Source organism: Oncorhynchus mykiss, chromosome 13 (genome assembly GCF_057628025.1).
Source record: "Oncorhynchus mykiss isolate SJ-2025 chromosome 13, ASM5762802v1, whole genome shotgun sequence".
Classification (NCBI taxonomy): domain Eukaryota; kingdom Metazoa; phylum Chordata; class Actinopteri; order Salmoniformes; family Salmonidae; genus Oncorhynchus; species Oncorhynchus mykiss.
The window spans coordinates 28858284-28885000 of NC_143034.1; the positions used below are offsets into that span (position 1 = coordinate 28858284).

At 44.0% G+C, this 26717-nt stretch overlaps 3 protein-coding genes across 12 annotated transcripts in view; 2 read left to right on the forward strand and 1 right to left on the reverse strand.

Annotated features, from left to right (window-relative positions):
• Window positions 1-70: 70 nt before the first annotated feature.
• On the forward strand, window positions 71-12920 carry LOC110485890 (WAS/WASL-interacting protein family member 2). Of its 2 annotated transcripts, XM_021557095.3 has the most exons (8): window positions 71-549; window positions 2151-2284; window positions 3193-3325; window positions 4650-4763; window positions 6506-7300; window positions 9500-9736; window positions 10373-10483; window positions 10577-12920. In XM_021557095.3, exons 2-8 carry the CDS (start codon window positions 2222-2224, stop codon window positions 10618-10620), a joined length of 1497 nt encoding a protein of 498 aa, XP_021412770.3. In that variant the 5' UTR covers window positions 71-549; window positions 2151-2221; the 3' UTR covers window positions 10621-12920. The 2 variants fall into 2 exon arrangements, with proteins under 2 accessions (XP_021412770.3, XP_090052070.1); XM_090195944.1 differs by lacking the exons at window positions 71-549; window positions 2151-2284; window positions 3193-3325; window positions 4650-4763 and adding an exon at window positions 4867-5307.
• Window positions 12921-13359: 439 nt separating this feature from the next.
• On the forward strand, window positions 13360-18069 carry cdc6 (cell division cycle 6 homolog (S. cerevisiae)). Of its 2 annotated transcripts, none has more exons than XM_021557094.3 (9): window positions 13360-13490; window positions 14222-14519; window positions 14738-14989; window positions 15173-15372; window positions 15651-15805; window positions 15998-16104; window positions 16366-16606; window positions 16985-17207; window positions 17557-18069. In XM_021557094.3, exons 2-9 carry the CDS (start codon window positions 14264-14266, stop codon window positions 17785-17787), a joined length of 1665 nt encoding a protein of 554 aa, XP_021412769.3. In that variant the 5' UTR covers window positions 13360-13490; window positions 14222-14263; the 3' UTR covers window positions 17788-18069. The 2 variants fall into 2 exon arrangements, with proteins under 2 accessions (XP_021412769.3, XP_021412768.3); XM_021557093.3 differs by lacking the exon at window positions 13360-13490 and adding an exon at window positions 13759-14050.
• Window positions 18070-25898: 7829 nt separating this feature from the next.
• The window catches only part of LOC110485892 (junction plakoglobin a), a 32454-nt gene continuing 31635 nt past the window's right edge, over window positions 25899-26717 (reverse strand). For 4 of the 8 annotated variants that reach the window (XM_090195946.1, XM_090195948.1, XM_021557098.3 and 1 more), the window contains exons 15-16: window positions 26674-26717; window positions 25899-26521 (exon numbers count right to left, since the gene is read on the reverse strand). The exon at window positions 26674-26717 is cut by the window's right edge and continues 94 nt beyond it. In XM_090195946.1, coding sequence (XP_090052072.1) covers window positions 26681-26717 — 37 coding nt within the window. In that variant the 3' untranslated portion in view covers window positions 25899-26521; window positions 26674-26680. Of the gene's footprint in view, window positions 26522-26646 lie in introns of all 8 variants that reach the window. The other 4 variants (XM_090195949.1, XM_090195951.1, XM_021557099.3 and 1 more) reach the window with 1 other exon arrangement.

Here is a 26717-nt window from a genome sequence, read left to right on the forward strand (position 1 = left end):
TCGCGAGTATCCTACAGGTTTCATTCCATTTGAGGTCGCTGTTTTCCCAGTTGATAAACTCGTCGGCGGTGATCCTGTTACCTGCCTGCCTCCATTTTGTGTTGGACGGCCCAGTTCCGGGTTTCCGAGAAGCGACAGAAACAGTTGTTAAGCGAGAGTCTCGCTTTACTTGCTGGTCAAGGGGAGAGCAGAATAAAAAGTATATGAAAATAGGATATAAACTGGAGTTACGCGTACCTCGAATTAGCTTTTGCGCCGAAATATAACTTGTTTACAGCCATAGTTAAGACGCCAGCAAAATTTCACTTGACAGCTGTCGCGATTAAACAGTAATTTAGCTAGCAAGCTAACTTTGGGTATTGGATTTAGTTGATTTCGCTAGCAAGCTAATTTAGCTGCTAGTGTCCCCCAGTTTTTATTAGATTTTCTTCGCAAGTAACCAAGAGAGCCACCTACTGCCTGGGATTGTGTTAACTAGCAAACTTGCCACAACTGCAGTTTCCATTCATGTTGTTATTGAAGACGAGACTCACAATCCTTCGAGACAGGGTAAGTCACTGCCAATCCACCCAGCTAGTTAGATCAACATGTTATCCAGATAATAACTAGTTGACTCACTTGATATACATTTTTACCTAGATTGCTACATTAATTCAAACAATGTCCAGTTAGGTAGTTCAACTTTTAGGCCAAGGGGAAGGAATTGCATTTTAATTTATTTTAATTTATAATTTACATGTTTCTGGGCTCGCTCACCTGGCACCTATTGTAGATTGACAGAGCGTGCGTAGACATTGGCTAGCGACCCGAGACCATTTCTGATTTGGAATGTTACCTTATCAAATCTGTGTTTACATTTTCTGCATATCAGAAAGTGAAATTCAAGTGACACTTCTGACTCAGGCCTGCTCGTTTTAGGTTTGCTACTTTGTGTTTAATATGACGTTAGGCCCAAAATAGTTACTGACATCGGCACTTTTTTTTTTTACTCCTAGTTTATTTCCCCGTCCACAAAACCATCAAACCAACTCAATTGGTCACATATTATGTTAGAGAAGGAGCTGAACACCTCCCCTACAAGAATGTCATAATCCTTTTTCTGAGGTTTTAACATTGTAGTCCATTGGCAATTCTCCAAGTAGGCGCATGTACAGGTGGTAACTACCAAAATAATGAAAACACTACAGTAAATCAGGAATGCAAAGTATATTGAAAGCAAGTGCTTCCAAACAGGTGTGGTTCCTGAGTTAGTTAAGCAATTAACGTCCCATCATGCTTAGGGATCTACAAAAATGCTGGGCAGGCCATTATTTTGTCGACCATGGCTATGGATGGTCGACAAAGGATGACCATGCCCCGTGTGGAAGCAGGAGTGGTCACTGAATGGTGTGATGAGCATGAAAATGATGTTAACCATATGCCATGCCTGCCTCAGTCACCAGATCTCAACACAATTGAACATTTATGGGAGATTCTAGAGACATTTTGATTGACATAAATGGTTGGCGCCGGTAGTGCAAAAAAAACTAACATCAAATCTTCTCAATGGATGAAATGTGAAGTGGCGGGCTGTGCTGTCCACTCTCGGTTTCTCTCACTCGAGGCAGCAACTTACAATGGCTGCTGCATTTCTGTTCCTTATCGCCTCACTGGCAAGCTCACCCGATGACATTCCATTTGTTTTCCTCTTCTGTGAAAACCTGTTCAAACACTCTTAACAGGTAGCTTGTGGAATGGAGTTTAGGGTGAGTGAAGGAGGGTGGGGTTTGCTGCCTAGCTGAACGTGCTGTATGTCTGTATCCACAATGAGCTCAGCCCAGCCAACCAACTGGTTTTGGGAGCTCTACTGAGCTGAATCATTCTAGAGTGAGAATATGCATGTAGAATTAGAGAATAGTTGTTTTTAGTGTGGTCCATGCCACCATTGTAGTCAACAGCTACAAATAGAGGTGAATTTGTAATGGTCTTTGAACAGATGTTCCAATGATATCTTGACTCACCTGAATTCAATACAGTCCACCAATGTCAAACATGACACTACAAGGATGTACAATTTTACTCTGACCCCAGTTTAGTTCAGGAGTGTATATTTTTGACCTTGTTGCGTGTATTTGACTGAGCCCGAGTCTCTCCTCTGTCTTGTTTCGCAGGAGTTTGAGAGTGTACCCAGAGCTGAGACGGTGAACAAACCTCCTCCCCAAGGTGCCCACAGAGGGACAGGATGCCCGTTCCTCCTCCTCCCCCTCCTCCTCCAGGACCCCCTCCTCCCCCCACCTTCAACCAGGTCAGTCCAGCCCCTAAACTGATGTTCAAAACATGACACAACTCACAAGTCCTCTGAAGGGTTTCTAGAGATTCATAACTGCATGATAAAATAACTGAAGTCACTCATTATTTGCTGTTGTGTTGTTAATAAGGATGATTCGACACCTGCTGGTGTTAGATACTATGCCAAATATGTTATTATGCCCACATTTCCCATAGTATGATTTCTAGGGTTGCTATGCCAAAGGATGCAGTTTTTACATTTTAAACAAATCCAAACACAAACCAAAAAATGTCTGAGCTGACCAAACACACACCCATGCAGGCACCATGATGGGAAATGATGTAAATATATCACTAGCCACTTTAAACAATGCTACCTTATATAATGTTACTTACCCTACATTATTCATCTCATATGCATACGTATATACTGTACTCTATATCATCGACTGCATCCTTATGTAATACATGTATCACTAGCCACTTTAACTATGCCACTTTGTTTACATACTCACCTCATGTATATACTGTACTCAATACCATCTACTGTATCCTGCCTATTCTGCTCTGTACCATCACTCATTCATATATCCTTATGTACATATTATTTATCCCCTTACACTGTGTATAAGACAGTAGTTTTGGAATTGTTAGTTAGATTACTTGTTGGTTATTACTGCATTGTCGGAACTAGAAGCACAAGCATTTCGCTACACTCGCATTAACATCTGCTAACCATGTGTATGTGACAAATAAAATTTGATTTGATTTGACCATGTGGACTACTATCAACTTGCACCATAATGCTGCATTGCCATCTATTGTATCTGTTGCTATAACGGCGGTACCTTATGCAGTTCATGTTATTCTCTTTGGCATGGTCAACCTAACTAACATGGTGGTTTGCTCATATCTTTTCCTCAGGCGAACACTACAGCACCTAAGTTGAATCGGGATGAGGCGAAGGGGAGAGGAGCATTGCTCTCTGATATCTCCAAAGGAGCCAGGCTGAAGAAGGTTGGAGTGGTCCATGACAGAAGTGCACCTGTTATAGAGAGTAAGTAGCATAAGAAACCTATAGGAGATAAAAACTAACTTTTGCACTCTCCTCATTTTCTGCTGAGACACACACACACACACACACACAGACTATACATGTACGTTTATGCATACATACAGTACCAGTAAAAAGTTTGGACAGACCTACTCATTCCAGGGTTTCTTATTTTTAATATTTTCTACATTGTATAATAATAGTGAAGACATCAAAACTATGAACTAACACATATGGAATCATGTAGTGACCAAAAAAGTGTTAAACAAATCAAAATATAAATGTATTTCAAAGTAGCCACTGTTTGCCTTGACAGCTTTGTGCTCTCTTGGCATTCTCTCAACCAGCTGAGGTAGTCACCTGGAATGCATTTCAATTAACAAGTGTGCCTTGGCAAAAGTCGAATTGCTGCACAGAAACCACTACTAAAGGACACCAATAAGAAGAAGAAACTTGCTCGGACAAAGAAACACAAGCAATGGACATTAGGCCGGTGGAAATGTTTCCTTTGCTCTGAGTCCAAATGTGAGATTTTTAGTTCCAACCGCCGTGTCTTTGTGAGATAAATAGTAGGTGAATGGATGATCTCCGTATGTGTGGTTCTCACAATGAAGCATGGAGGAGGAGTGCGGGTGCTTTGCTGGTGACACTGATTTATTTAGAATTCAAGGCACATTTAACCAGCATGGCTACCACAGCATTCTTCAGCGATACGCCATCCCATCTGGTTTGCGCTCAGTGGGACTATCATTTGTTTTACAAGAGGACAATGACCCAACACACCTTCAGGCTGTGTAAGGGCTATTTGACCTAGAAGGGGAGTGATGGAGTGCTACATCAGATGACCTGGCCTCCACAATCACTCGACCTCAACCCAATTGAGATGGTTTGGGATTAGTTGAATTGCAGAGTGAAGGAAAGCTGCCATCAAGTGCTCCGCATGTGTGGGAACTCATTCAAGACTGTTAGAAAAGCATTCCTGGTGAAGCTGGTTGAGAGAATGCCTTGACACCTTTGCACACTCTTGGCAAAGGCTGGCTACTTTGAGGTATCCCAAATATAAAATACTTTATTTTGTATTTTTTTATAAAACACTTTTTTGGTTACTTCATGATTTCATAGTTTTGATGTCTTCACTATTATTCTACAATGTAGAAAATTCAAAAAATAAAGAAAAATGAGTAGTGAGTATGAGTAGTTGTCCAAACTTTTTTGACTGGTACTATACATGCACAATTCTTTGCCACAAATGGCTTTCAACAATGTCAATGCAAGCATTATCAGCACAACAGCGTAACAAGGACATTCGTACCTCTGCTTTCCCCAGAACCAAAGGAAAGTGGTGGAGGTGGTAGAGGAGGTGGAGGAGGGAGCAGTGGTGGGCCAGGGGGAGGCCTTTTCGCTGGGGGCATGCCAAAACTACGATCAGTTGGAGCTGGAGGTAAGCAGAACTCACTACATATGATTACAATGTAAATGGAGCCCTGTAAATTCAGATTTATTTTTTGCCTGGTTCTGTTTAGTTTTTAAATGTGTTTCTCCAGGCCTCCCGAGTGGCACAGTGGTCTCAGGCACTGCATCGCAGTTGCTAACTGTGCCACTAGAGATCCTGGTTTGAGTCCAGGCTCTGTCGCAGCCGGCCGTGACCGGGAGACCCATGGGGCGGCAAACAATTGGCCCAGCGTCGTCTGCGTTAGGGGAGGGTTTGGCCGGCAGGGATGTCCTTGTCCCATCGCGCTCTAGCAACTCCTGTGGCGGGCCGGGCTCAATGCACGCTGACACGGTCGCCAGGTGCATGGTGTTTCCTCCGAGACATCGGTGTGACTGGCTTCCGGGTTAAGCGGGCATTGTGTCAAGAAGCGGTGCGGCTTGGTTGGGTCGTGTTTCGGAGGGCGCTTGGCTCTCGACCTTCGCCTCTCCCGAATACGTACGGGAGCGATGAGACAAGACTGTAACTACCAATTGGAAATAGGGGAGAAAAAGGGGTAAAAAAATATTTTTATTTTTCCAGGTTTCTGTTTTCCTTTTCAAGCTTTCACGCTCAAAATCACACTTTAAATGTGCACAATGCAGAAATAGCTCTGCCATTTCCTGCTTGCTACAATTCTAATAGTCAAATAAAATGTTATTGGTCACATGCGCGGAATACAACAGGACCTTATCGTGAAATGCTTACATACCAACAATTTAGTTCAATAAATAGTTAAGAAAATATTTACACAATGATTGCCTAATTTCAAGCAAGTATAGTGTAGAGAATCATTGTACCATCTAAACTGCTGTGAAATATTTTCCATTCCCAAAAAGATGGTGTTTGAAGCTGGTGTAAAAGACTCAAAAAACAAAACTTAAGAACAGGAAGCATAGAAAGATCTACCACCTCATAGACTTGCTTTCAATGAGAATGACATATCTATAACTCACATTTCTATGTGAATTTGGTCAGGTCGCCCCCAAAAAGTTATATTGCAGCTTCAATAGAAAAACAACCAAATTACATTTTCTAAGTCCACAGCGATGCTTATTTAGATTTTTTGGTGTAGTTTAATGCAAGTTCGCACCAGCAAGAGACTGTTTGGTTAGCAGCTTTTCTGTTGTGCTTGTAATTTGAGTTTGCAAAACAAATGGCCACTGGATTGATGCAAATAATCATGATATCATTCTGCCAGATAGGCATAGGCTACTTTGTAGTTAACTTTGAATTGAGATCTCTACCAGAAGAAGGTTATCATTAGCATCATCGCTAACGGCTACACAAAGTGTAGACATACGCGCCCTCTGCGCGCACACAAAACTTACGGCCATTTCTGTGTCATTTCAGAAAGTTGCATGAAAATACAAATCACTGGTGCATTTTTTGTTCAGGTCTTATCATTAACTTGGCTAAATTTATGACTAAGTTCAATATTTAGTTTATTTCCAACTAAGTTCAATACATTTTTGAATATTGTTGAACTCCATTTTGTCTGGATTCCGTGATTCCGCCCGTGTTCTCTACAACATGGATTTCATTGGGCCTTATATAAATATGCTACTATAAATATACTGCAGAAACAGACTGGCACCCAGGCTACTGGATGTTCTACATTTGCCATGAAGCTTGATGTGTGTAGGTGAAAGTATGTGAATGGGTGTATTTATGCATAGTGTTCTAAAATGTGTGTTTCTATGCTTTCCTTCCAGACGCCTCAGTGGGCAGATCCGCCCTGCGTCCCCCAGGCTCCAGACCTGCAGCCCCCCGGTCCACCCCAGGCCGATCTACCTCCCCCTCCCCAGGAGACAAACCCTCCCCAAGAGACAAACCCTCCCCCCCGGAGCCCCAGCGCTCCCACCGCCCCTCTCTACCCGACATCTCCCGCCCCCCAACCAGTGCCAGCTCATCCCACTCCTCCACTGGGGGCATGAAGCACAGTACTTCAGGCTCAGCTCCGCCCCCTCCTTCAGGCATGAAACACAGCACATCAGCCCCACACGCTCCACCTTCTTCGACAGGCGGCTTGAAGCCCAGCACATCCGCCCCAGCTCCTCCCCCGCCGTTTAACCGAGGTGGTTACCGCAGCAATGCCCCGTTAACCCCGCAACAAAAGGCCCCAGTAGGCCCCAACAACAGCCGGGAGAAGCCCCTCCCCCCACCGCCGCAAAGAGGCCCGGCTCCGCCCAGCTCTGGTCCCCCTCCTTCATCGAGACCGCCTCCTTCCTCCACGCGGCCACCCACTGGGGGGTCCTCTGCGCCCCCTCCGCCCCCGCCTTACAGGCAACCCTCTGGGGGCACCTCCAACGGCCCCATGGGGCACCCTGTTGGAGATGGGGCTCCGAAACTTCCCCAGAGGCACAACTCACTGCACAAGAAGAACTCCTCAGGCGGCAGCTACGGCGGACGCAATCATGCACCTCCTCCACCCCCCTCGCCATCTGCAGGACCTCCAGGGGTTGGCAGACCACCCCCACCCGCCAGGGAGCCCCCCAGCAAGAGATCAGGTACTAGAACACAGCTGAATGTTTGTATTGGGGAGCCATTAGTCTTATCAAGGGACTGCTGTCACAAAGGATAATGACCATTTCCAAACCAATCCTTTCTTCCACACACAAGTTCATGGTCTGAAAGGAAAGGATGGGTAGTAGCCATAGTCTTAAACATGTCAACATTGTATATGTCCCATTATGGTGTCAGAGCATGGGCAGTGCCATTGAGTCAATTTTCTTCTACTACTTCTATGAGTTGGCAAACAAACTGAAAGTGGGCATACTGCTACCTTTAGTGTGTTGTTGGAACGGGTATGAAGCCAAGGTTGCTGATTTACTGCCACCTGCAGTTATGGAACGTTTGCTCACAAGTATGCAGTGCATTCGGAAAGTATTCAGACCCCTTGACTTTTTCCACATTTTGTTACGTTACAGCCTTATTCTAAAATGGATTGAATTGTTTTTTTCCCCTCATCAATCTACACACAATATCCCATAATGACAAAGCAAAAACAGGTTTTCAGAAATGTTTGAAAATTCATACATTTAAATATCAAATTTACATAAGTATTCAGACCCTTTACTCGGTACTTTGTTGAAGCACCTTTGGCAGCGATTACAAAGTATTCAGACCCCTTAACTTTTTCCACTGTTACATTACAGCCTTGTTCTAAAATTGATTCAATTACAATCTACACACAGTCTACACACAAATGTATTAATAATAAAAAACAGAAATACCTTATTTAAATAGGTATTCAGACCCTTTGCTATGAGACTTGAAATTGCGCTCCGGTGCATCCTGTTTCCATTGATCATCATTGAGATGTTTCTACAACTTGATTGGAGTCCACATTTGGTAAATTAAATTGATTGGACATGATTTGGAAAGGCACACACCTGTCTATATAAGGTCCCACAGTTGACAGTGCATGTCAATGCAAAAACCAAGCCATGAGGTCAAAGGAATAGTCCGCAGAGCTCAGAGACAGGATTGTGTCAAGGCACAGATCTGGGGAAGGATACCAAAAAAACATGCGCAGTATTGAAGGTCCCCAAGAACACAGTGGCCTCCATCATTCTTAACTGTAAGAAGTTTGGATCCACCAAGAATCTTCCTAGAGCTGGCAGCCCAGCCAAACTGAGCAATCGGGGGAGAAAGGCCTTGGTCAGGGAAGTCACCAAGAACACAACGATCACTCTGTCAGAGTGATCTCTGTGGAGATGGGAGAACCTTCCAGAAGGACAACCATCTCTGCAGCACTACACCTATCAGGCCTTTATAGTAGAGTGGCTAGACTGAAGCCACTCCTCAGTAAAAGGCACATGACAGCCCACTTGGAGTTTGCCAGAAGGCACCGAAAGACTCTGACCATGAGAAACAAGATTCTCTGGTCTGATGATTCTTGGCTTGAGTGCCAAGCGTCACGTCTGGAGGAAACCTGGCACCATCCCTACGATGAAGCATGGTGGTGGCAGCATCATGCTGTGGGGATGTTTTCTGTGGCATGGACTGGGAGACTAGTCAGGATCGAGGGAAAGATGAACGGAGCAAAGTACAGAGAGATCCTTGATGAAAACCTGCTCCAGAGCGCTCAGTACCTCAGACAGGACAACTAACCTAAGCACACAGCCAAGACAATGCAGGAGTGGCTTCGGAGCAAGTCTTTGAATGTCCTTGAGTGGCCCAGCCAGAGGCCGGACTTGAACCCGATCGAACATCTCTGGAGACCTGAAAATAGCTTGAGAGGATCTGCAGAGAAGAATGGGAGAAACTCCCCAAATACAGGTGCATCATTCCCAAGAAGTCTCGAGACTGTAATTCGCTGCCAAAGGTGTTTCAATAAAGTACTGAGTAAAGGGTCTGAATACATATGTTAATGTGATATTTTTTACAAATTTGCAAAAATGTCTAAACCGGTTTTTTCTTTGTTGTTAGGGGGTATTGTGTGTAGATTGAGGGGTGGGGGGACAATTTTTAATACATTTTAGAATAAGGCTGTAACGTAACAAATGTGGAGAAAGTCAAGGGGTCTGAATACTTTTCAAATGCGCTATACCACTTCTGTTTACTGTAGAGTACAGTACATACATTTTTCAGAAAGCTACAGGTTGGAAGGGATATGTTTGCTCCTTAATTGCTGCTATGTGATTATTTTAATCAGGCATCATCATGGTCTTACTATTGCGTGTGTTTGTTTGCTACTGATGCAGCCCCTTCTGCACCCAATCCTGGGTCACGAACCGGGGGTGGTGGGCAAGCCCCTCTTCCCCCGCCCCCCTACCGGATCCACAGTGCTGTCGCTCCCAACACCACCTCCTCGGAGCCACCCCACCACACCCGGGGGCCCAGGCCCCCTCCACCCCCTTCGTCTTCCTCCCGGACCGGACCCCCACCGCCTCCCCCGCCCATCCGCAACGGACACTCCTCTTCCTCCAAGTCCAATATAGGTGAGTCAGGACAGGCTCATTTCCTCCCATCTCCCAGTCCTGGTCGTCAGTGTCCCCTGTACATTCTGGTTTTCATGCAAGTCCAGTTTTTGAGCAACTGTCACTTTGTTTGATTAATATGATGTGATTGCTGGCTTTTCATCGCTTTAGAATCTATCTTGTGTTGAGTATTGGCCTCAACAGCCCTGAACATGGTCTACTTTGGAACACTATGGCCATTTGTTAGTTCTCAAACCAACAGACATGTTGGAGACACTAGTAGCCTAGTTGTTGTTGGTAGTAGATTGTCAGGTATTATAGCCCCATATTCAAATGCCAGCTCAGTAATGCAAATGTTCCTCTTGTATTGTGACCAACCCAGAGCATTCATAGAGTTCATAGATTGCACAGTCAAATTAAAGTTTCCAGGAGAACTGACCATTGTGCATGGCATTTATAAATGGAAATGGAAATTACTAGAGCAAGCTCGAGAAGTCAAAAATACATGACTTCTAATGAGTTTATATGCTGGGCCAATGTTACTGTACTTTATTCATTCTATTACTGTACTAAGGTCTTGGCCTTCATTTTTTTGCTAGTTTAGTGTTATCTTGATTTACAATGTTGTGTTGACCCTTTACCTTTCTGAACCCTCAGAGGATTTTGAGTCCAAGTTTGACTTCCACCCAGTGGAGGACTTCCCACCCCCTGAGGAATATAGGAATTTCACCAAGATCTACCCCAGCAAAAGCAATAAACCTGGACCAGGTACAGGCTTAGGCTTAATTCATTCTCCACACCACTGTTTTTGGAGTTAAGAACTGACCTGATGTACCCTTTTGTTTCCTCTACGCCCTGTAGGCATGTTCCGGGGAGTACCTCCAGCGCCACCAGTGGCAAGGTGAACTATGGAATTCAGGACCAAAGGACATTAATAAGTCACTCGGTCTAATCAGAGGACGTTCAGGGGAGTGGCACGACACTTGAAACACACACAGGCCTAAACATAGACACTTTATATGACTAGCCGGAAACAAGTCAACCCCCAAACACTATAGGAAGTTCACTAGTCTTGTTCGACGCTACACTACCAGTCGCTCTCTTTTCCACAAACACTTCAGACACTTCTGTTTCAGCATGATCGAACAAAACCACTGAGGTGCTGAGGAACTGACCTGTTTGACTGTGCTGTGGTCACAAGCCAATCTTTCTGCAAGATGGGGTGGGGGGGGGGGCGTTGCATTGATTATACTTTATAGCAGCAGGACCAACTAAGAATTCTGCATTCCATCTTTTGAAATGTGTGCATAATCCACGATGATGATGATGATGATTTCCTTCGATATATGAATTAATGTTTTTGTAAATGTTCTGTGGTTAACCGCAGTAACTGTGTCGTCTGTAGGACAATATAGGGGACACACCAACATCTGCAAAAATGTGTTGGGTGTCAATTGGTATCTATAGTATGTGGTGTGTCTTCTATAGGTTTTTTTTAAATGCCGCGCTTCCACTGCCCTGAGGAGAAGGTGTGGACTAGAATTCTCTCCTACCTTGATGTGCCAATAGTTGGGTGGAGTAGAATCAGGGGCCTCTCACACTTAGGAAAGCTGTTGTTTTCGTCACACAGAAATGGCTTATTTTTTTTTTGGTATGAAACAGGGACAGGAGAAATTACTTGAATGCTTGTCATGTTATGAGAGGGCGAGTCTTGCTGACAGTGCGTGACACAGTCTAAAGACTGTGTGGGGCATTCCCAATTAGATCTTTTTTTGTTCTTCCTCATGGCATTGCTCTGTGGCAGCTTAACCGTGGCCCCTGTGAATACCATGTTTTTACACTAGAGGAGAACAAAGTGCTGCTCTGATCGGTTGCAGTCTAGATTTATCTGAAACAAAAAAATAAATGCTTCTTCGTTTTGTCAACACTACGACATGTTTCAGGGATCCATAATGCCGGTCCTCTTTAATGATCGTTAGCTGCCAAAGCTCCTTTACTTTATTGATCAAGGAAGGCGTTTGAGAGTACTGTATGAAATTCTACTTTCACTTTATTCAATGCTGTTCCTGTTTCTTGCCACAAGGGGAACGATCATGGCTAAATTATTACCCTCATTCCTTTCTTTGGACCAAGGGTAGCTTTGCAGGGCTGTCAGTCATTCAACCCTGTCTTTCTGAAGTTCCTTCAAAGAACAAAAAAAAATGTAATCAATTTTTTTGAAATTAGAATATTTGATTTTACTGCTGGTGGCCCTTTGGAATGGACTGTATCCTGGCCAGAGGGAACCCATAATGCTTGAGTTTTTAATGCATTCCTATGCAAGGAACGATTTTGTTTGTATTCTCACTTCTCATTGGTAGCAACTAACCAAAAAGGAAACGCCTAAGTGCCAGAAGAAGGTTGTAGGGTGAAGATGCTCCTAGGTGCTGATTAGGGGTCAGTTTTGTATTTTCCCTACTCATGTTTTAAGGTTAGGATTGGGGAAGGGAATCTTATCCTAGATCTGTACCTAGGGGAAACTTCACCTGGAGCACCAGGGAACTATTTGGGCAGAGTAGGCCCCCAGAAATGTCATCATGGTGGATTTATATATATATATATTTTTTGACTTAGGAGCTTCTTAATGCGTGATACCTAAACTGTCATTACATTGTAGCTTTGTGATTTCTGTAATGATTCCACTACCGTGAAAGAGAACTACATGGACCAGCTACATGACAATAGATTCATTTTCTCTTCTCCATTCCTTTTATGTCGTCCTCAGGCTGGTTGTTGCCTTACACATCTATTGTCATACTTATCGGTACCAGTGCGTTTGATAAAAATAAAAGTGAGTCTATTAAAAATGCAATAAATAATGTATATTTACATAAAGTATGAGAAATATGGTAATTGTAGTTATTGATATATTTTAATGTTTGTAAAAAGCTTGTAATATAGGGAGGAAATTGATTAAAAAGTTTAACAACAGTCCAGTTGTGGGCTTTGTCTGACAGCCAGAGGGACGGGTCTCTTTGCAGCACTTCTCTGTATGTCTGACCGTGTGTGTAACTTGTGTGATTGATGGATATGTTTAGTCTCACATAGGTGACTCATTGACTGTGATTCTCATGTTCTCACCCTGTTCATTCCTGCCATGGTCATTTCACTTGTTAATCAACCATGTTTTATCATTTGAAATAAATCTATGCTTTTGGGGGGAAAAGGGGTACGTGATTGTTTTGGTGTCCATTGTATTTGATTCTTTATCACCATCTCTATCATCCATCTTTTAAGCTTCTTGCAGATGTAATTTATTGTGGAAGTTAATGATTGAAATAGCTTACTCATCATTTAAAAAAATATTTCGATACGTATGCCAGAGCACATATGCAGAAGTTTGAGTAATTCTCTCAAACTGCAACCAAATTACTAACGACACCGGAGAATATTGTGTTAAATGTTACACCAGACAATGCTGAATTTCCCGGGAGATTTCCAGTCCGCCAAAATATATATTATTGAAACTCCCGCCACCGTGTACTTGTGTGACGTAGACACTGACGCTAACTAACAATCGAAGATGAACCAATGAGAGCCTGGGAAATAACAAAATGACACAAGAAGGACAAATCAGACCTTAGCTGCGGGAAGTCCAGCTGATTGGGGGAGGAGTTGTGGAGACATTTGGCGCAAGTTTTGTTTCATAAGTCAGTCAGACCAGAGCGCGCCAGAGACCACACGAAATCCACCTAGACGACTAGCCGAATACTATTTAATCAATAACTGAAATAAGGTAACACTACTTTCAATACATGTTTAAAACGTGTGAACTTGTAGCATTACGTTGGCTTTGACGAGAAAGTTGTATTTTTTTTTTGTCAGAGTTGGGGGGGGGGGAGATGTATTGCGAGCGAGTTTCCGTAGCATACTGGGGGGATTATTATCAGTCAAGTTTAACTAGCTAGTCAGATACAAAAAAAACAGTTTGTCGAAAACCGCAATAAATATATTTCCTGTTTTCTTTGATTGTGGTATTTTACGACATTTCAGTGTTTTTTTATCATATTTGTACTGTTGGCGCCACAAATGAGTACACGTATAGTTGTCGCCATTGAGTCTGCAGATACAGTAGTTACTGAGAATTCACACCATTCTGATGGCCCCGGAAGATGGCAAGTTGTTTGTTGCATTGTCAGTATACAATCGAACATTCGGGCTATAACCTTTTGTAATGTTGATTTACAACAGTGCAACAACGGCACAAAGATCGCATACTCTTCTAAATCGTGGGAGTCATGCTTAGCAGTTATAACAGTAACTTGCGTGGAAAATACCGGAACTACTTCGATCAGGGTAGGCCTGATCGCTAGGATGGATGGTATCATTTACTATTAAGCGGTTCTGTACCTCTTCTGTGTTCACTCATTTCAAATCACTCTTGAACATAAGACAATTGTTTTTCTTGCAGTCTTATCTATTCATAGGTGTTGTCACAATGGCTGACCTTATCTCTTCCCCCCTCAGTCTTTTGAAACCGGTCTGGACGCTAAAGTGCTCACAGGGAAGATGCCCAGCACACGTTCCCAGGCTCAGCCTATCCTCCAGTTCCCCAGACGCAAGTCCTCTGGGGTTCACTCAAAAAGCACCCCCTCCAAGAGCACATCCCAACTGAAGGAGACCCAGTCCCTCTGCTCCGTGGGGGCTTCTAAACCGCAGTCCCTTCCAGAGAGGGTCCAGCTAACGCCCCTCTCACATGGGCCCGTGGCCCTCAAAGGCATAACTTTGTGCCCAAGAATACCCCTCAGCCCTCGCAAACGCACAGGTATGGGATTGCTATTATACACAACTTTGAAAGTGTTTCACTGTCTAAAACTTTAGGCAGTTTGTGATTTTTACATATTCTGTGCAAGGTTTAAGCTGATAAACCACCGTGCTCAAAATCAAGTAATTATTTCAACTCTTGATGCAAACGTAAGGTGCTATCGAAAAGACAGACATGTTGTTTCTAACCTAACCATCTGTCTTCTGTGTGTTTCTCAGGAGATGAAAATGGCTGTAACCTCAGTGCCACCCTGCTGGGCTCTCCTCCCAAACAGCCCTGCCTTAACCTGGCCTCCCCCCGCAAGCTGGGCTTTGAGAACTCCCCCCTTCTATCCCCGAGGAGACTACTGACCCCCCTCTCCCCAACCTCCCGCCCCAGGGCCTCCCCCAGCAGACTGCATGAGACCCCCAGTGGGAGCCCATCATGTCCCCGATCAGAGAAGACGCCTGGGGTCCGCCTCTTTGCTGAAAGTAAGACGTGTCTCTCACGCTCTTTTCTCATCTTCTCTTCCTTGTATCTTTTTCTCAAGTGCAAATGAAGAGCGTTAAACTCCAAAGACAAATGTGTGCCTTTATTTGATTTGCTCATTATTCTAAATGTTCACTTCATAGACTTAAGGCAGAGTATTAACCCATCTTCCGGTCCCTCTCCAGAGTCTAAGTTCCACAGTGTGAAGCAGGCCCTCCACACTGCTGTCCCAGAGCGCCTGCTATCCCGGGAGGACGAGAGGTCCTCCATCCGCTCCTTCCTGGAGGACAAGGCCCTGAAGGCCAGCCCGGCCAGCCTCTACATCTCTGGAGCCCCCGGCACCGGCAAGACGGCTTGCCTCAACTGTGTGTTGCAGGAGATGAAGGTTAGCGCCACTGTTTGCGTTTGCCTCCGCTTTGTTGATGATGGGCTAATTGTTAGCATTAGCCTAGCCTTGGAGTTGTTGCCTTGACAGGATTCCAACATTCATTAGCCTAATGTTGGTTCTTGAGTGGAACCCAATACTCTAAAATGACCTTACAGTTCTACCATACGGTGCAGAATCACTTAATTCCACCCTTTGTGTATAGCCCTGAACCCTGTGTAAATTGAACCTCATTGATTTCTCTTACATGAATTTAACTATTTCCTCTCTTGATCCAGGATGAGCTGAAGGAGATTCAGACAGTGGTGTTGAACTGTATGGCTCTGCGTAGCTCCCACGCCATCTTCCCCTTGCTGGCAGAGAAGCTGGGGGCCTCCGGGGGCCACACCGACACCAAGCTGCAGAAACTGCTGACCAGCACAGGGCCCACTGTGTGAGTTTCTATAGCCCCGAACTAAAACTTAAATCACTTTTGCAAAGAGAAAAAAAGTTGCGTTTCGCTCTGAAGTTTTCTTCATCCATATATTATGAATTTACACCCTAAACAACAACATATTTGAGAGAGGATTTACATTTTGCTGACTGATAAGTTCTCGCTTAACCTCCTTTCTCCTTCTCTGCCCAGTCTTCTAGTCCTGGATGAAATGGACCAGTTGGACAGCAAGGCACAAGACGTTCTCTACACCATCTTTGAGTGGCCCTACCTGCCCAAGTCCCGCCTCTGTCTCATTGGTAAGAACCCCCTAATATACAGTGTTAAACCATATACACCGTCTCTGGTATACACGTTTCATTGGCCGTTACAATTTCTATGTTAATATCTTAAGAATTCATCTGAAGTTTTCACCCTAAAACCCTCACACACACACACGTCTGTCCATTTCTATATTTAAATTCCATCCAGTCAACTCTCTCATAGCCACTTCCTCATACGGGCTGTCCTTAGTCCTCCTGTATGCAGGCAGGTGTAATGACGGTGTCGTCCCATTCTAGGTATCGCCAACGCTCTGGACCTGACCGACAGGATCCTCCCCCGGCTGCAGGCCCTGCCTCGCTGTCGCCCCCAGCTGTTACACTTCCCACCCTACAGCCGCCAGGAGCTCGCCGCCATCGTGCAGGACCGACTCGCACAGGTGTCCGGAGAAGGGTTACTGGACGTGTCGGCCGTGCAGTTTTGTGCCAGGAAGGTGTCTGCTGTGTCGGGAGACGCACGCAAAGCTCTGGATATCTGCCGGTGAGGGAACGAATTGACTAAATATCTTAAATACACTGTTAATACTAAATAACATGTTGGTTGCAATGCTGACGACTCAGGACACCGTTGGCTTGGCCATGAAAATAAATGTAAGATCAAATATGAGCAACCCCCCCAATTTTTTTGTTTTACTATGGCTAGTTATAGTCTTGGAAAGTTGGAATGGGAAGGAAGATACCTCGTCAGTTGTTTAACTGAATGCATTCAACTGAAATGTCTTCTGCGTTTAACCTGACCCCTCTGAATCGGAGAGGTGCGGGGGGCTGCCTTAACACACTGTTCCCCAGGCGCCGATTAACTGGTTGAAGTTTTGTTTGAGAACAAAGTAGTAGCGTGACGCCGGTTCCTCTGTTACAGGAGAGCTGTAGAGCTTGTGGAATCTGACGACCGAAAGAAGGCCGCAGAAACGACAGCGTCTCGTGTGAGCGTGCCCCAGGTGGCCAGGGTGCTGTCGGAGGTGTACGGGGACCGCATGTCCTCCTCCGAGGGAGAGAGCTTCCCCCTCCAGCAGAAACTACTGGTGTGCTGTCTGCTACTGCTCACCCGCAACGGCAAGAACAAAGAGATCCCACTGGGCAAGGTGAGAGATGGCCACTGCATTGGTGCCAACACGATACTACCACCCAAGTTTGTAAATTGAGAGCAAACATGTAGCTTTCTTTTTGTTTGTTGCTTTTAATAATTTTCTAATACACCTTGATATACACAGTGTACAAACCATTTTAGAACATCTGCTCTTTCCATGACAGACCGAAGGTGTTTCTAATGTTTTGTACACTCGGTGTGCGTTTAACATAGAAGTCTAGGTAGCTAGTCAGAATGAAAAGTGATGTTTTCTCTTGCACTGACCTGGTTACCACTGAAGGTCATTGGGTTGCTGAAGGTCAGTACCAATTCTTTCTCAAGTCTGACTCTTCTCTACCCCTCAGCTCCACGAGGTGTACAGCCGCCTGTGTGCCAAGAGACAGGTGGGTGGTGTGGGCCAGGGCGAGTGCCTCTCCCTCTGCGGTCTGCTGGAGAGCCGGGGCATCTTTGCCCTGAAAAAAGCCAAGGAGGCTCGCCTCACCAAGGTTTCTCTGAAGATTGAGGAGAGGGACGTGGAGAATGCTCTGAAGGATCGCACCCTGCTGGGCAGCATCCTGACCTCTGGCCTACCATGACCTCTCACCCCAATGATATCAACTGACCCAGATTTATATTTGTGATTTATTTATTTTCATTTTGGGGGGGATTCCTTTTTTGGGGGGGGGGCGGAACAATGGGAAATGCAGCGATTTGTTACATTTTTATTAACAGATGATGAACATGGACTAGAAACATTTCAAATGGTCAGCCAAACTGACTAGCTGCTTTTAACTTGTTTAAAATGCTCATTTTTTTTGGGGGGGGGGAAACCGTATGTACATTTATGTTGTAATAAATGAATGTCCAAACTTTTTAAACAGTTGTTGCTCTTATTTTAATTTGGCAAGAGGCCTACCATTTTTGTTAAACATGGTGCATCAAAAAAGAAAGTCAGAAATAAAAACAATTATTTTGTGAACTGTAGGCATACCATCAAAATAATGAGGAAATATAGCCGTAGTCCTTTTTCCTTAGTCAAAATAAATTAAAGGCCTGCCTGCTGCTAATGCGCTTTCTGTGAAATATGCAGTCCACAAAAACGGGTGCAATGACAACGCACGTGAGAGTCAAAATCTCAGCCAGCAAAGCCATTGACGACCAAACAGCCGGAGGAAGCAAACAGGGTAAGTCCTTCGTTAACTAATTTAATACACTGCCCACATTAATTGTAAGTGCGCGTTCAATTGTTTAAGCCGAGGAGTTGCAATTTGGAAACGGTATCAACACACAGATCAAGTCGTCCATATTGTGAGTATTTATGTACAGTTGAAGTCAGTTTACATACACCTTAGCCAAATACATTTAAACTCAGTTTTTCAACATTCCTGACATTTAATCCAAGAAAAATTCCCTGTTTAAGGTCAGTTAGGATCACCACTTTATTTTAAGAATGAAATGTCAGAATAATAGTATTTCAACTTTTTATTACTTTCATCACATTCCCACTGGGTCAGAAGTTTACATACACCCAATTAGTATTTGGTAGCATTGTTTAACTTGGGTCAAACGTTTTGGTTAGCCTCCCACAAGCTTCCCACAATAAGTTGGGGGAATTTTGGCCCATTCCTCCTGACAGAGCTGGTGTAACCGAGTCCGGTTCGTAGGCCTCCTTGCTCGCTCACGCATTTTCAGTTCTGCCCACACATTTTCTATAGGATTGAGATCAGGGCTTTGATGGTCACTCCAATACCTTGACGTTGTGGTCCTTAAGCCATTTTGCCACAACTTTGGAAGTATGCTTGCGGTCATTGTCCATTTGGAAGACCCATTTGTGACCAAGCTTTAACGTCTTGATGTTGCTTCAATTAATCCACAATTTTTCTTCCCTCATGATGCCATCTGTTTTGTGAAGTGCACCAGACCCTCCTGCAGCAAAGCACCCCCACAACATGATGCTGCCACCCCCGTGCTTCACGGTTGGTATAGTGTTCTTCAGCTTGCAAGGCCCCCCCTTTTTCCTCCAAACATAATGGTGGTCATTGTGGCCAAACAGTAATATTTTTTTTCATCAGACCAGAGGACATTTCTCCAAAAAGTACGATCTTTGTCCCCATAAGCAGTTGCAAACCGTAGTCTGGCTTTTTTTATGGCCATTTTGGAGCAGTGGCTTCTTTGTTGAGCAGCCTTTCAGGCTATATTGATATAGGACTCGTTTTACTGTGGATATAGATACTTTTGTACCTGTTTCCTCCATCTTCACAAGGACCTTTGCTGTTCTGGGATTGATTTGCACTTTTCGCACCAGAATTCTTTCATCTCTAGGAGACAGAACGCGTCTCCTTCCTGAGCAGTATGACGGCTGCGTGGTCCCATGGTGTTCATACTTGCGTACTATTGTTTGTACAGATAAATGTGGTACCCAAGGATGAGCCAGACTTGTGGTGGTCTACAATTATTTTCTTCTGAGGTCTTGGCTGATTTCTTTTGATTTTCACAAGGTAGTCCTTGAAATACATCTACATGTACACCTCCAATTGACTCAAATTATGTCAATTAGCCTATCAGAAGCTTCTAAAGCCATGACATTAACTTGAATTTTCCAAGCTGTTTAAAGGCACAGTCAACTTAGTGTATGTAAACTTCTGACCCACTGGAATCGTAATACAGTGAATTATAAGTGAAATAATCTGTCTGTAAACAATTGTTGAAAAAAAAACTTGTCATGCACAAGGTAGATGTCCTAACTGACTTGCCAAAACCTATAGTTTGTTAACAAGAAACTTGTGGAGTGGTTGAAAAACGAGTTTTAATGACTCCCAACCTAAGTGCATGTAAACTTCTGACCTCAACTGTATTTCCTCCTTTGTGGTCCTTGTGAATAGCATGCTGTTTTTGTAGTCAGTTACATAAGATGCCTGCTATTGGAGGTGATGGTGTAAAGGGTGTTTAATTTCTTCTTCTGGATTCACACTTCAGCATGGGTACCTCAAGGCAGCCAAAGCCTATAGCCTGCAAAATGCAATGTCCTGTAACAGATACATGGTTATTGGTAGGTTTCTGTCCGAACCAAATGTAGCCTAAATGCCTTTGTTCATGACCATCGGCTCTGGATCGCGATACCTTTTACTCTATCCCAAATGGCAGTCATGAAATGTAATGGTGAACGACATGGGTGTTTATAAAGCTGGTGAACATTGATGAATCACCGGACTGCGGAAAGCTGTCACGCAAAGTTGGTTGGCGATTTCCTGTAACGTGTTCTACGCGGTTCGTGTGACACGGTGGAAATTCCATTTCAACATGGGTGAAAACCACCAACCGCCTGCTTGCCAACACTAAGAACAACTCAAATCTAATGCAGTGCAGCTTTTATTATTCTTAGCAGTTTTCATAAGCAATGCCATATGATGAACACCGTTGACCATATTCGCTTGGATAGTTACACCGCTGATATTCCTATTTGAAGGTGATTTATTATAGTAAACCAGGTGCTGAGCTGCCACAATGTTTTCCAAATGAAGTGGTGGGCCTGTAATTGTCTTCACAATTCTGTTCTCTGCACTGCATGAGCACACTGCCTCTAAAATGAGACTCTCTGGGGAGAGAGTGGAGGGGGGCACTGCCTCGAACAGGAGTGTCTCTCGGGAGAGAGTGGAGGGGGGCAGTGCCTCCAAAAAAAAATGGCACTCTGATGGAATTGACACAACACCTTCCAGCTTCATTGTATGTATGGGACTGAGACAGATATGCTGTTGGGAATCTATCACAAATGTTGATAATTGTAGAGCTCAGAAGTGATATTACATCATACGGCAGAAGTAGCCTGGGTTCCAATCTGTCTGTGCCATCATGTCACTCCTTGGCATGCAAGGAATGGCTTGATGGCACAAACAGATTGGAACCCAGGCTAAGGCAGAAGATATTCTAGACCGAAGATCTGTCTCTGTGTTGAAGCCAAATCCAGCAGGAGAGACCAGTCTGACCTGTACCCAGCTGTCTGTCCATGCGAACAGACATGTCTGTTGATCCTCCGTTCAACTTCCAAGACAGAAGAAATATCTACTGATCAACAGCTTGTCTGGTTTGCGTTCTCTTGTTCTGCTCGTTTGTTTCTAGTCAATAATCACCAACTTCCTGTAGTTTTATGAGTTACACTGAATGTGCTTCTTTACAGGGCCCAGCATCAGAGACCATACACAGCAGTCTGTCCAAGAACAGGGATCAGTCAATGGAACTTCAAGAACACTTCAGGAATGGGAACCCTGGGCATGCGTAAGAATTTATCACGGTTCCCTCTTATCGTCTTTATGTCTCCACATTAAAGCATGAAGTCAGGACTCACTTATGTTTGACTGTAGGTCTAAGTTGTCTGCTGACAGGATCCAACAGGAGACAATTCCCCTGGACTCAGCTGTGAGTCCTTTAAGAGGGACTGGTCAATGGCTCATCCTAAAACACAATTCAGGGAGGAAGGCATTTCTACTGATCAAAGGTGAGTGCTTTAGATCTTAGAGCTAGACAGACAATTGCTGTATTCAACCATGTGCCAGATGATCATCGATAAGGTAGCACTTGTGATGCGTGTTATGTCATGTGTGCAGAGAGATCAGTCAGACATTCCCCGTGGCCGGTCCACGGCAGACGTGTCCTCCATATTCAAGGTGAGCTGGCTCATGTCTTACAGTTAAAAGTGAATGGATAGTTGTTTGGTATCTTTGACCTTTAACCTCTAGTATTTAAACCCCAAGGCTCAAGGTCCAACCAGGAAATACAAATGATTAAATGTTCAGATAAATAATGTTCTTTACATAAAGACCTATTCCAGTTGGTTGAAGACCAAGTCATCACATTTGTAAAGAGTGAATTAAAGAAGTTCAAGAAGATTCTGAGTCCAAATCACCCAGAATGCTCTGACAGTCAGGGGAAGGTGGTGGTATACGGTGAAGATGAGAACCAGGAGAGCAGTGCCAGAGAGGGGGCTCTGAAGATCACACTGCACATCCCGAGGAACATGAAACCAGAACGAGCTCGCTGAAACACTGGAGAACAGTAAGATCTTTAATGTTCAATTTCAATATGCCCACAAAGTTGGATACAAAAATACGTAGTGAAAGTACTATGCCTTTATTAGTTCAGTATGTATGCTTCAAAGTACATTTGTCATTTTCAGATCGTTTAGGTGAGCTTGTGGTGAGTCAACCTAAACTCAAATTCAACTTAAAAAAAGGAAGTTTGAATGTGTGTTTGAAGGAATGGCTACACAAGGAAACCCAACACTTCTCAATCAGATCTACACAGAGCTCTGCATTCAGAGGGTGGAAGTGGAGAGGTCAATAATGAACATGAGGTGAGACAGAATCCAGGAGATCAGCAACACAAAAGAGACACCGACCAAATGCAACGACATCTTTGAACCCTTAGCTGAGCAAGACAAACCCATCAGAACTGTCCTGACCAAGGGAGTTGCTGGCATTGGCAGAACAGTCTCTGTCCAGAAGTTCATTCTGGACTGGGCTGAAGGAAAAGCCATTCAAGATATCCAGATGATATTTTCACTTCCTTTTCGAGAGTGGAATTTGATGAAGGGGGGGGGGGGGGGGAGGAAAGAACTTCACCTTCTCAAGCACTTTTGTTTAATGGAAATAAGAGTCCGCAATCTCAGACTTCAACAAGTACAAAGTACTGTTTGTCTTTGATGGTCTGGATGAGTATCGTCTTCCAGAACAACGAGATCTGGTGTGATGTTAAAGTCGACCTCAGTGGGCATGCGGCTGACAAACCTCATTCGGGGGAATCTGCTTCCCTCTGCTCACATCTGGATAACCTCCCGGCCAGCAGCTGCTAGTCGCGTGTTGACCATGTGACAGAGATGAGGCTTCAATGACCCACAGAAGGATTTACTCCAGGAAGAAAAATCAGTGACAAGAGCCTAGCCAGCAAAATCATTACACGCCTGAAGTCTTCAGGAAGCCTCTCCATCATGTGCCACATACCAGTCTTCAGTTGCATTTCAGCTACAGTTCTGGAGGCTGTTGCGTGAAAGAGTCCAGAGATGCTGAAGGCCCTGACTCAAATGTATTCACACTTCCTGAACTGTAACATATGGCTAACAAAAAAAACAGAAATATCCAAAGAGACCAGATAATGCTGAGACATATTCACAACTGGAAAAAGGGCAATCGGATCTCCTATGAAGGAGAACTGGAAGAATGTGGCATTGCTGTTACAGAAGCGTCAGTGCACTCGGCTCTCCAGACAGTGTCTGTGTGGGTTGTTCCAGGAGAAGGTGTACTGCTTTGTGCATTTCAGCATCCGGGAGTTTCTTGCCGCCGTCTGTGTTTGACATTCAACAACGAGAATGTCAACCTCGTGGTTGAACAGGAAACGAGCAGAAATCTTCTAACATCTGAAGAGACGCCTGCAACCATCGTCCACAAGAAAGCAGTGGACGAGGACTTGGTGTAAAAATGGACACCTGGACTTGTTCTTCTGCCTCCTCCTCCGCCTCTCACTGGAACCCAACCAGACTCTCTTACGGTCCCTACTAACAAAGACTAGAATCAGGTCAGAACAATGGAGGAAACAGTCAAGTACATCAAGGAGAAGCATCAATCTGTTCCACTGTCTGAAGGACCATTCTCTAGTGAAAGGAGATCCAAACATACCTTAGCTCAGGAAGTCTTTCCGAGGCCAAACTCTCACCTGCCCAGTGGTCTGATTTGGCATTCGTGTTGCTGACATCAGAAGAGCAGCTGGATATGATTGACCTAAGGAAATACTGCAAATCAGGTCTTTTGAGGCCTTTTGACTATGATCAAAGCCTCCAGAACAGCTCTGAGTACCTGGTGATTTTAAAAGCTCTTCATTAGATGATGATACATTTCCAACAAAACAAAATGTACACTTTTATTGCATGGAGTGTCCCACCTCACCTTCCAATGGATTAAAAACCTACTAGGTAATATTTTTGTTGATCATGTAAGTTATTCCTCTTCAAACTGAAAGGATGTAACCTCACGGAATGATGCTGTGAGACGCTGGCCTCAGCTCAAACCTGAGAGCTGGATCTGAGTGACAATGACTTGCAGAATTCACGAGTGAAGCTGCTCTCTGCTGGACTGGAAAGTCCAGACTGCAAATTGGAGACACTCCGGTTAGGAAATTCAGTTTTTAGTTAAAATTACTAAAGTGAACTAACGCACATTTTAAGCATCAAATGGTTTGTTACTATCTTTTCACTCAACGTGGATCGAGACGGACCTCCTTGAATGGGTTTTGAGAAGGTGTGGATCATGATGCAGAACACTGGATCAAATCTGGCCTAAGAAAATGTTGAATGTCTCTCTTGAAAGCTGCACACACACAAATGACTCAGTGAGAATACTTCAATGTTTTCGTTGGATAGAAATAAGATTAAATGAGTGATTAAAAATACTAATAATCGTGTCCTTCGGTCTCTCCATTAGATGCCTGTGAGCTATCTGCCGTAGCCTGATCACGCAGGGAGTTTGAGGGCTGTTGGCAGGTGCTGTGTAAAGAGGGTCTGAATAGACACAGTAATTGAGAGGAAATGGGAGTGACAGAAAAATCGGCAGGAGTGGAGAGGTTGGGGACTGTTGGCTTGGACGTAATGACAAGTCCTGGAGTTTGCGATGCTTTGACAAGTTACGTCGCCTGCCATAGTGCTAGGAGTATTGCTTTCCCTGCTACTTCGTCTTATTTGAACAGAGTAGAAGTGTACCTGGACTGGCTGGCTGGCACGCTGTCCTTCTACAGCGTCTCCTCTGGTACACTGACCCATCTGCGTACATTTTACTCCACATTTTCTGACCCTCTTTACCCAGGGTTTGGAATGACAGCGTGTGCGTGTCAGGTAGAGCAGCCTCCAATTTGAAACTCAGGCCAGAATTCCATCATTGCAGGTAGTTGATTTTTGCATTGCGGTTTCAGAAGTAGATTTGCGTTGCAGAAATGATACAGAAATCAGTAGTCCCGTACTACCTGGTTTTAGCTGAAGCTCTGGTAGGATGTTTTGAGTTACCACCCCTTCTATATTTATCTTGATAATTCCTTTGGTCGTCATTGCAATAACACAATTTCAGTGACCGTAACCAATTAAATAGCATACATTTTTCTGCTCTGCTTCACCTACAGCAAATACAACATTTGGTTTTGTTCAATTTAGGAGTTAAGCGTCCTGAGTGAGACAATTTTAATCATGTATATCTGGAATACAATTCTAAAGTGTGCCCAGACCACAGCCTTAAATGACACCTGTAATTTAAGAAATCATTTAGGGTACATGTTGCACATTAATGTAGGCTAATTGACTATGATAAAATCACATGCTATAGCCAGGTCTCTGGGCTTGTTGCATGGGCTCCGGGTTTCTCAGCAGACCACTAGATGGAGCCACAAACCATTTTATGTAGTGAAAATTCCTCAAAACAATGTGACCGTTTTAGGCTGAGAGACTACTGAAAATGTTCTCGCTAGATAGTGATGCAAGTTACTCCTACCGTCCCACGAAGAGTGGCGGTTCTGACTTCAGCAGCACTAGCTATGTATCATCATTGGATAAAGAGTACTTTCCCTAAATTTGGGTTGGAAAGATTTGCTGTACAGAGCAACAAAAAAAAAAACAGTATGGCATTGCCCCAGATATACAGTATTTCCCAGACAGTAAAATCAATACCCAGCCTGCCTGTACTTTAATATATTCTTTATTTTCTTAAACAAAAATTGAAGTAAAAACCTTTTCTGTAGAAAGACAAATTCCCTGTCAGTAGCGTTCCACCTAAGGTTCTTGATTTAGGGCCAGTAGACTCCCCCTATTGGGTTCCCTTCTACTGTGAGAGTCAATGTAAGTATATTACATCACTGAGTCCGTATTAACTCCTTACTAGCGCATGAATTAACTCATGCAGACTTTCGAGAAACACAGTTGGAAAAACGTTAACAGCAAATAGCGTTAAAAGAAACCGTTACACAGAAAGAAAGCATGTGCGCAGTACAATACACATTGTCCAGTCACCTCTGGCAGTGTTTTCAACTAGCATTTTAAAAGGAAGCTACATGATTATCGTCACAAAATAAAATCTCTTTGGCATCGATTACCCACCGAAAAGCGCACAACAACCTTGAAGCGTCCTCGACTAAAAACCAGTGCATCATCAATATTATGCTTAGAAAACAGATGGCAAGCCCTGTTAGATTCGGAGTCCCACAAGTCAGTGATAATTGCATATAATACATCGAGGTGAGCGGAGATCGATTGACATCCCTCCATTTGAAGGTTCTGTGTGATTGCTTCTTCCTCCCTTCAGTGGTCTGTAGAGAGAACAGCATCTTTATTAAAAAGGGGTGTGACTTGTTTTTAGAATAATAGGTGCATGTAACTAATGGCTGCTCGGTCTTTCGTGTATCTGCGCGCTTGACAATAAGAGCGCGCGTACATTTGTCTATTGGCTGTATGCACGGACCGTTGTCCTAATAGCGCTCAGCATATGCCGGTTGCCTCATGCCG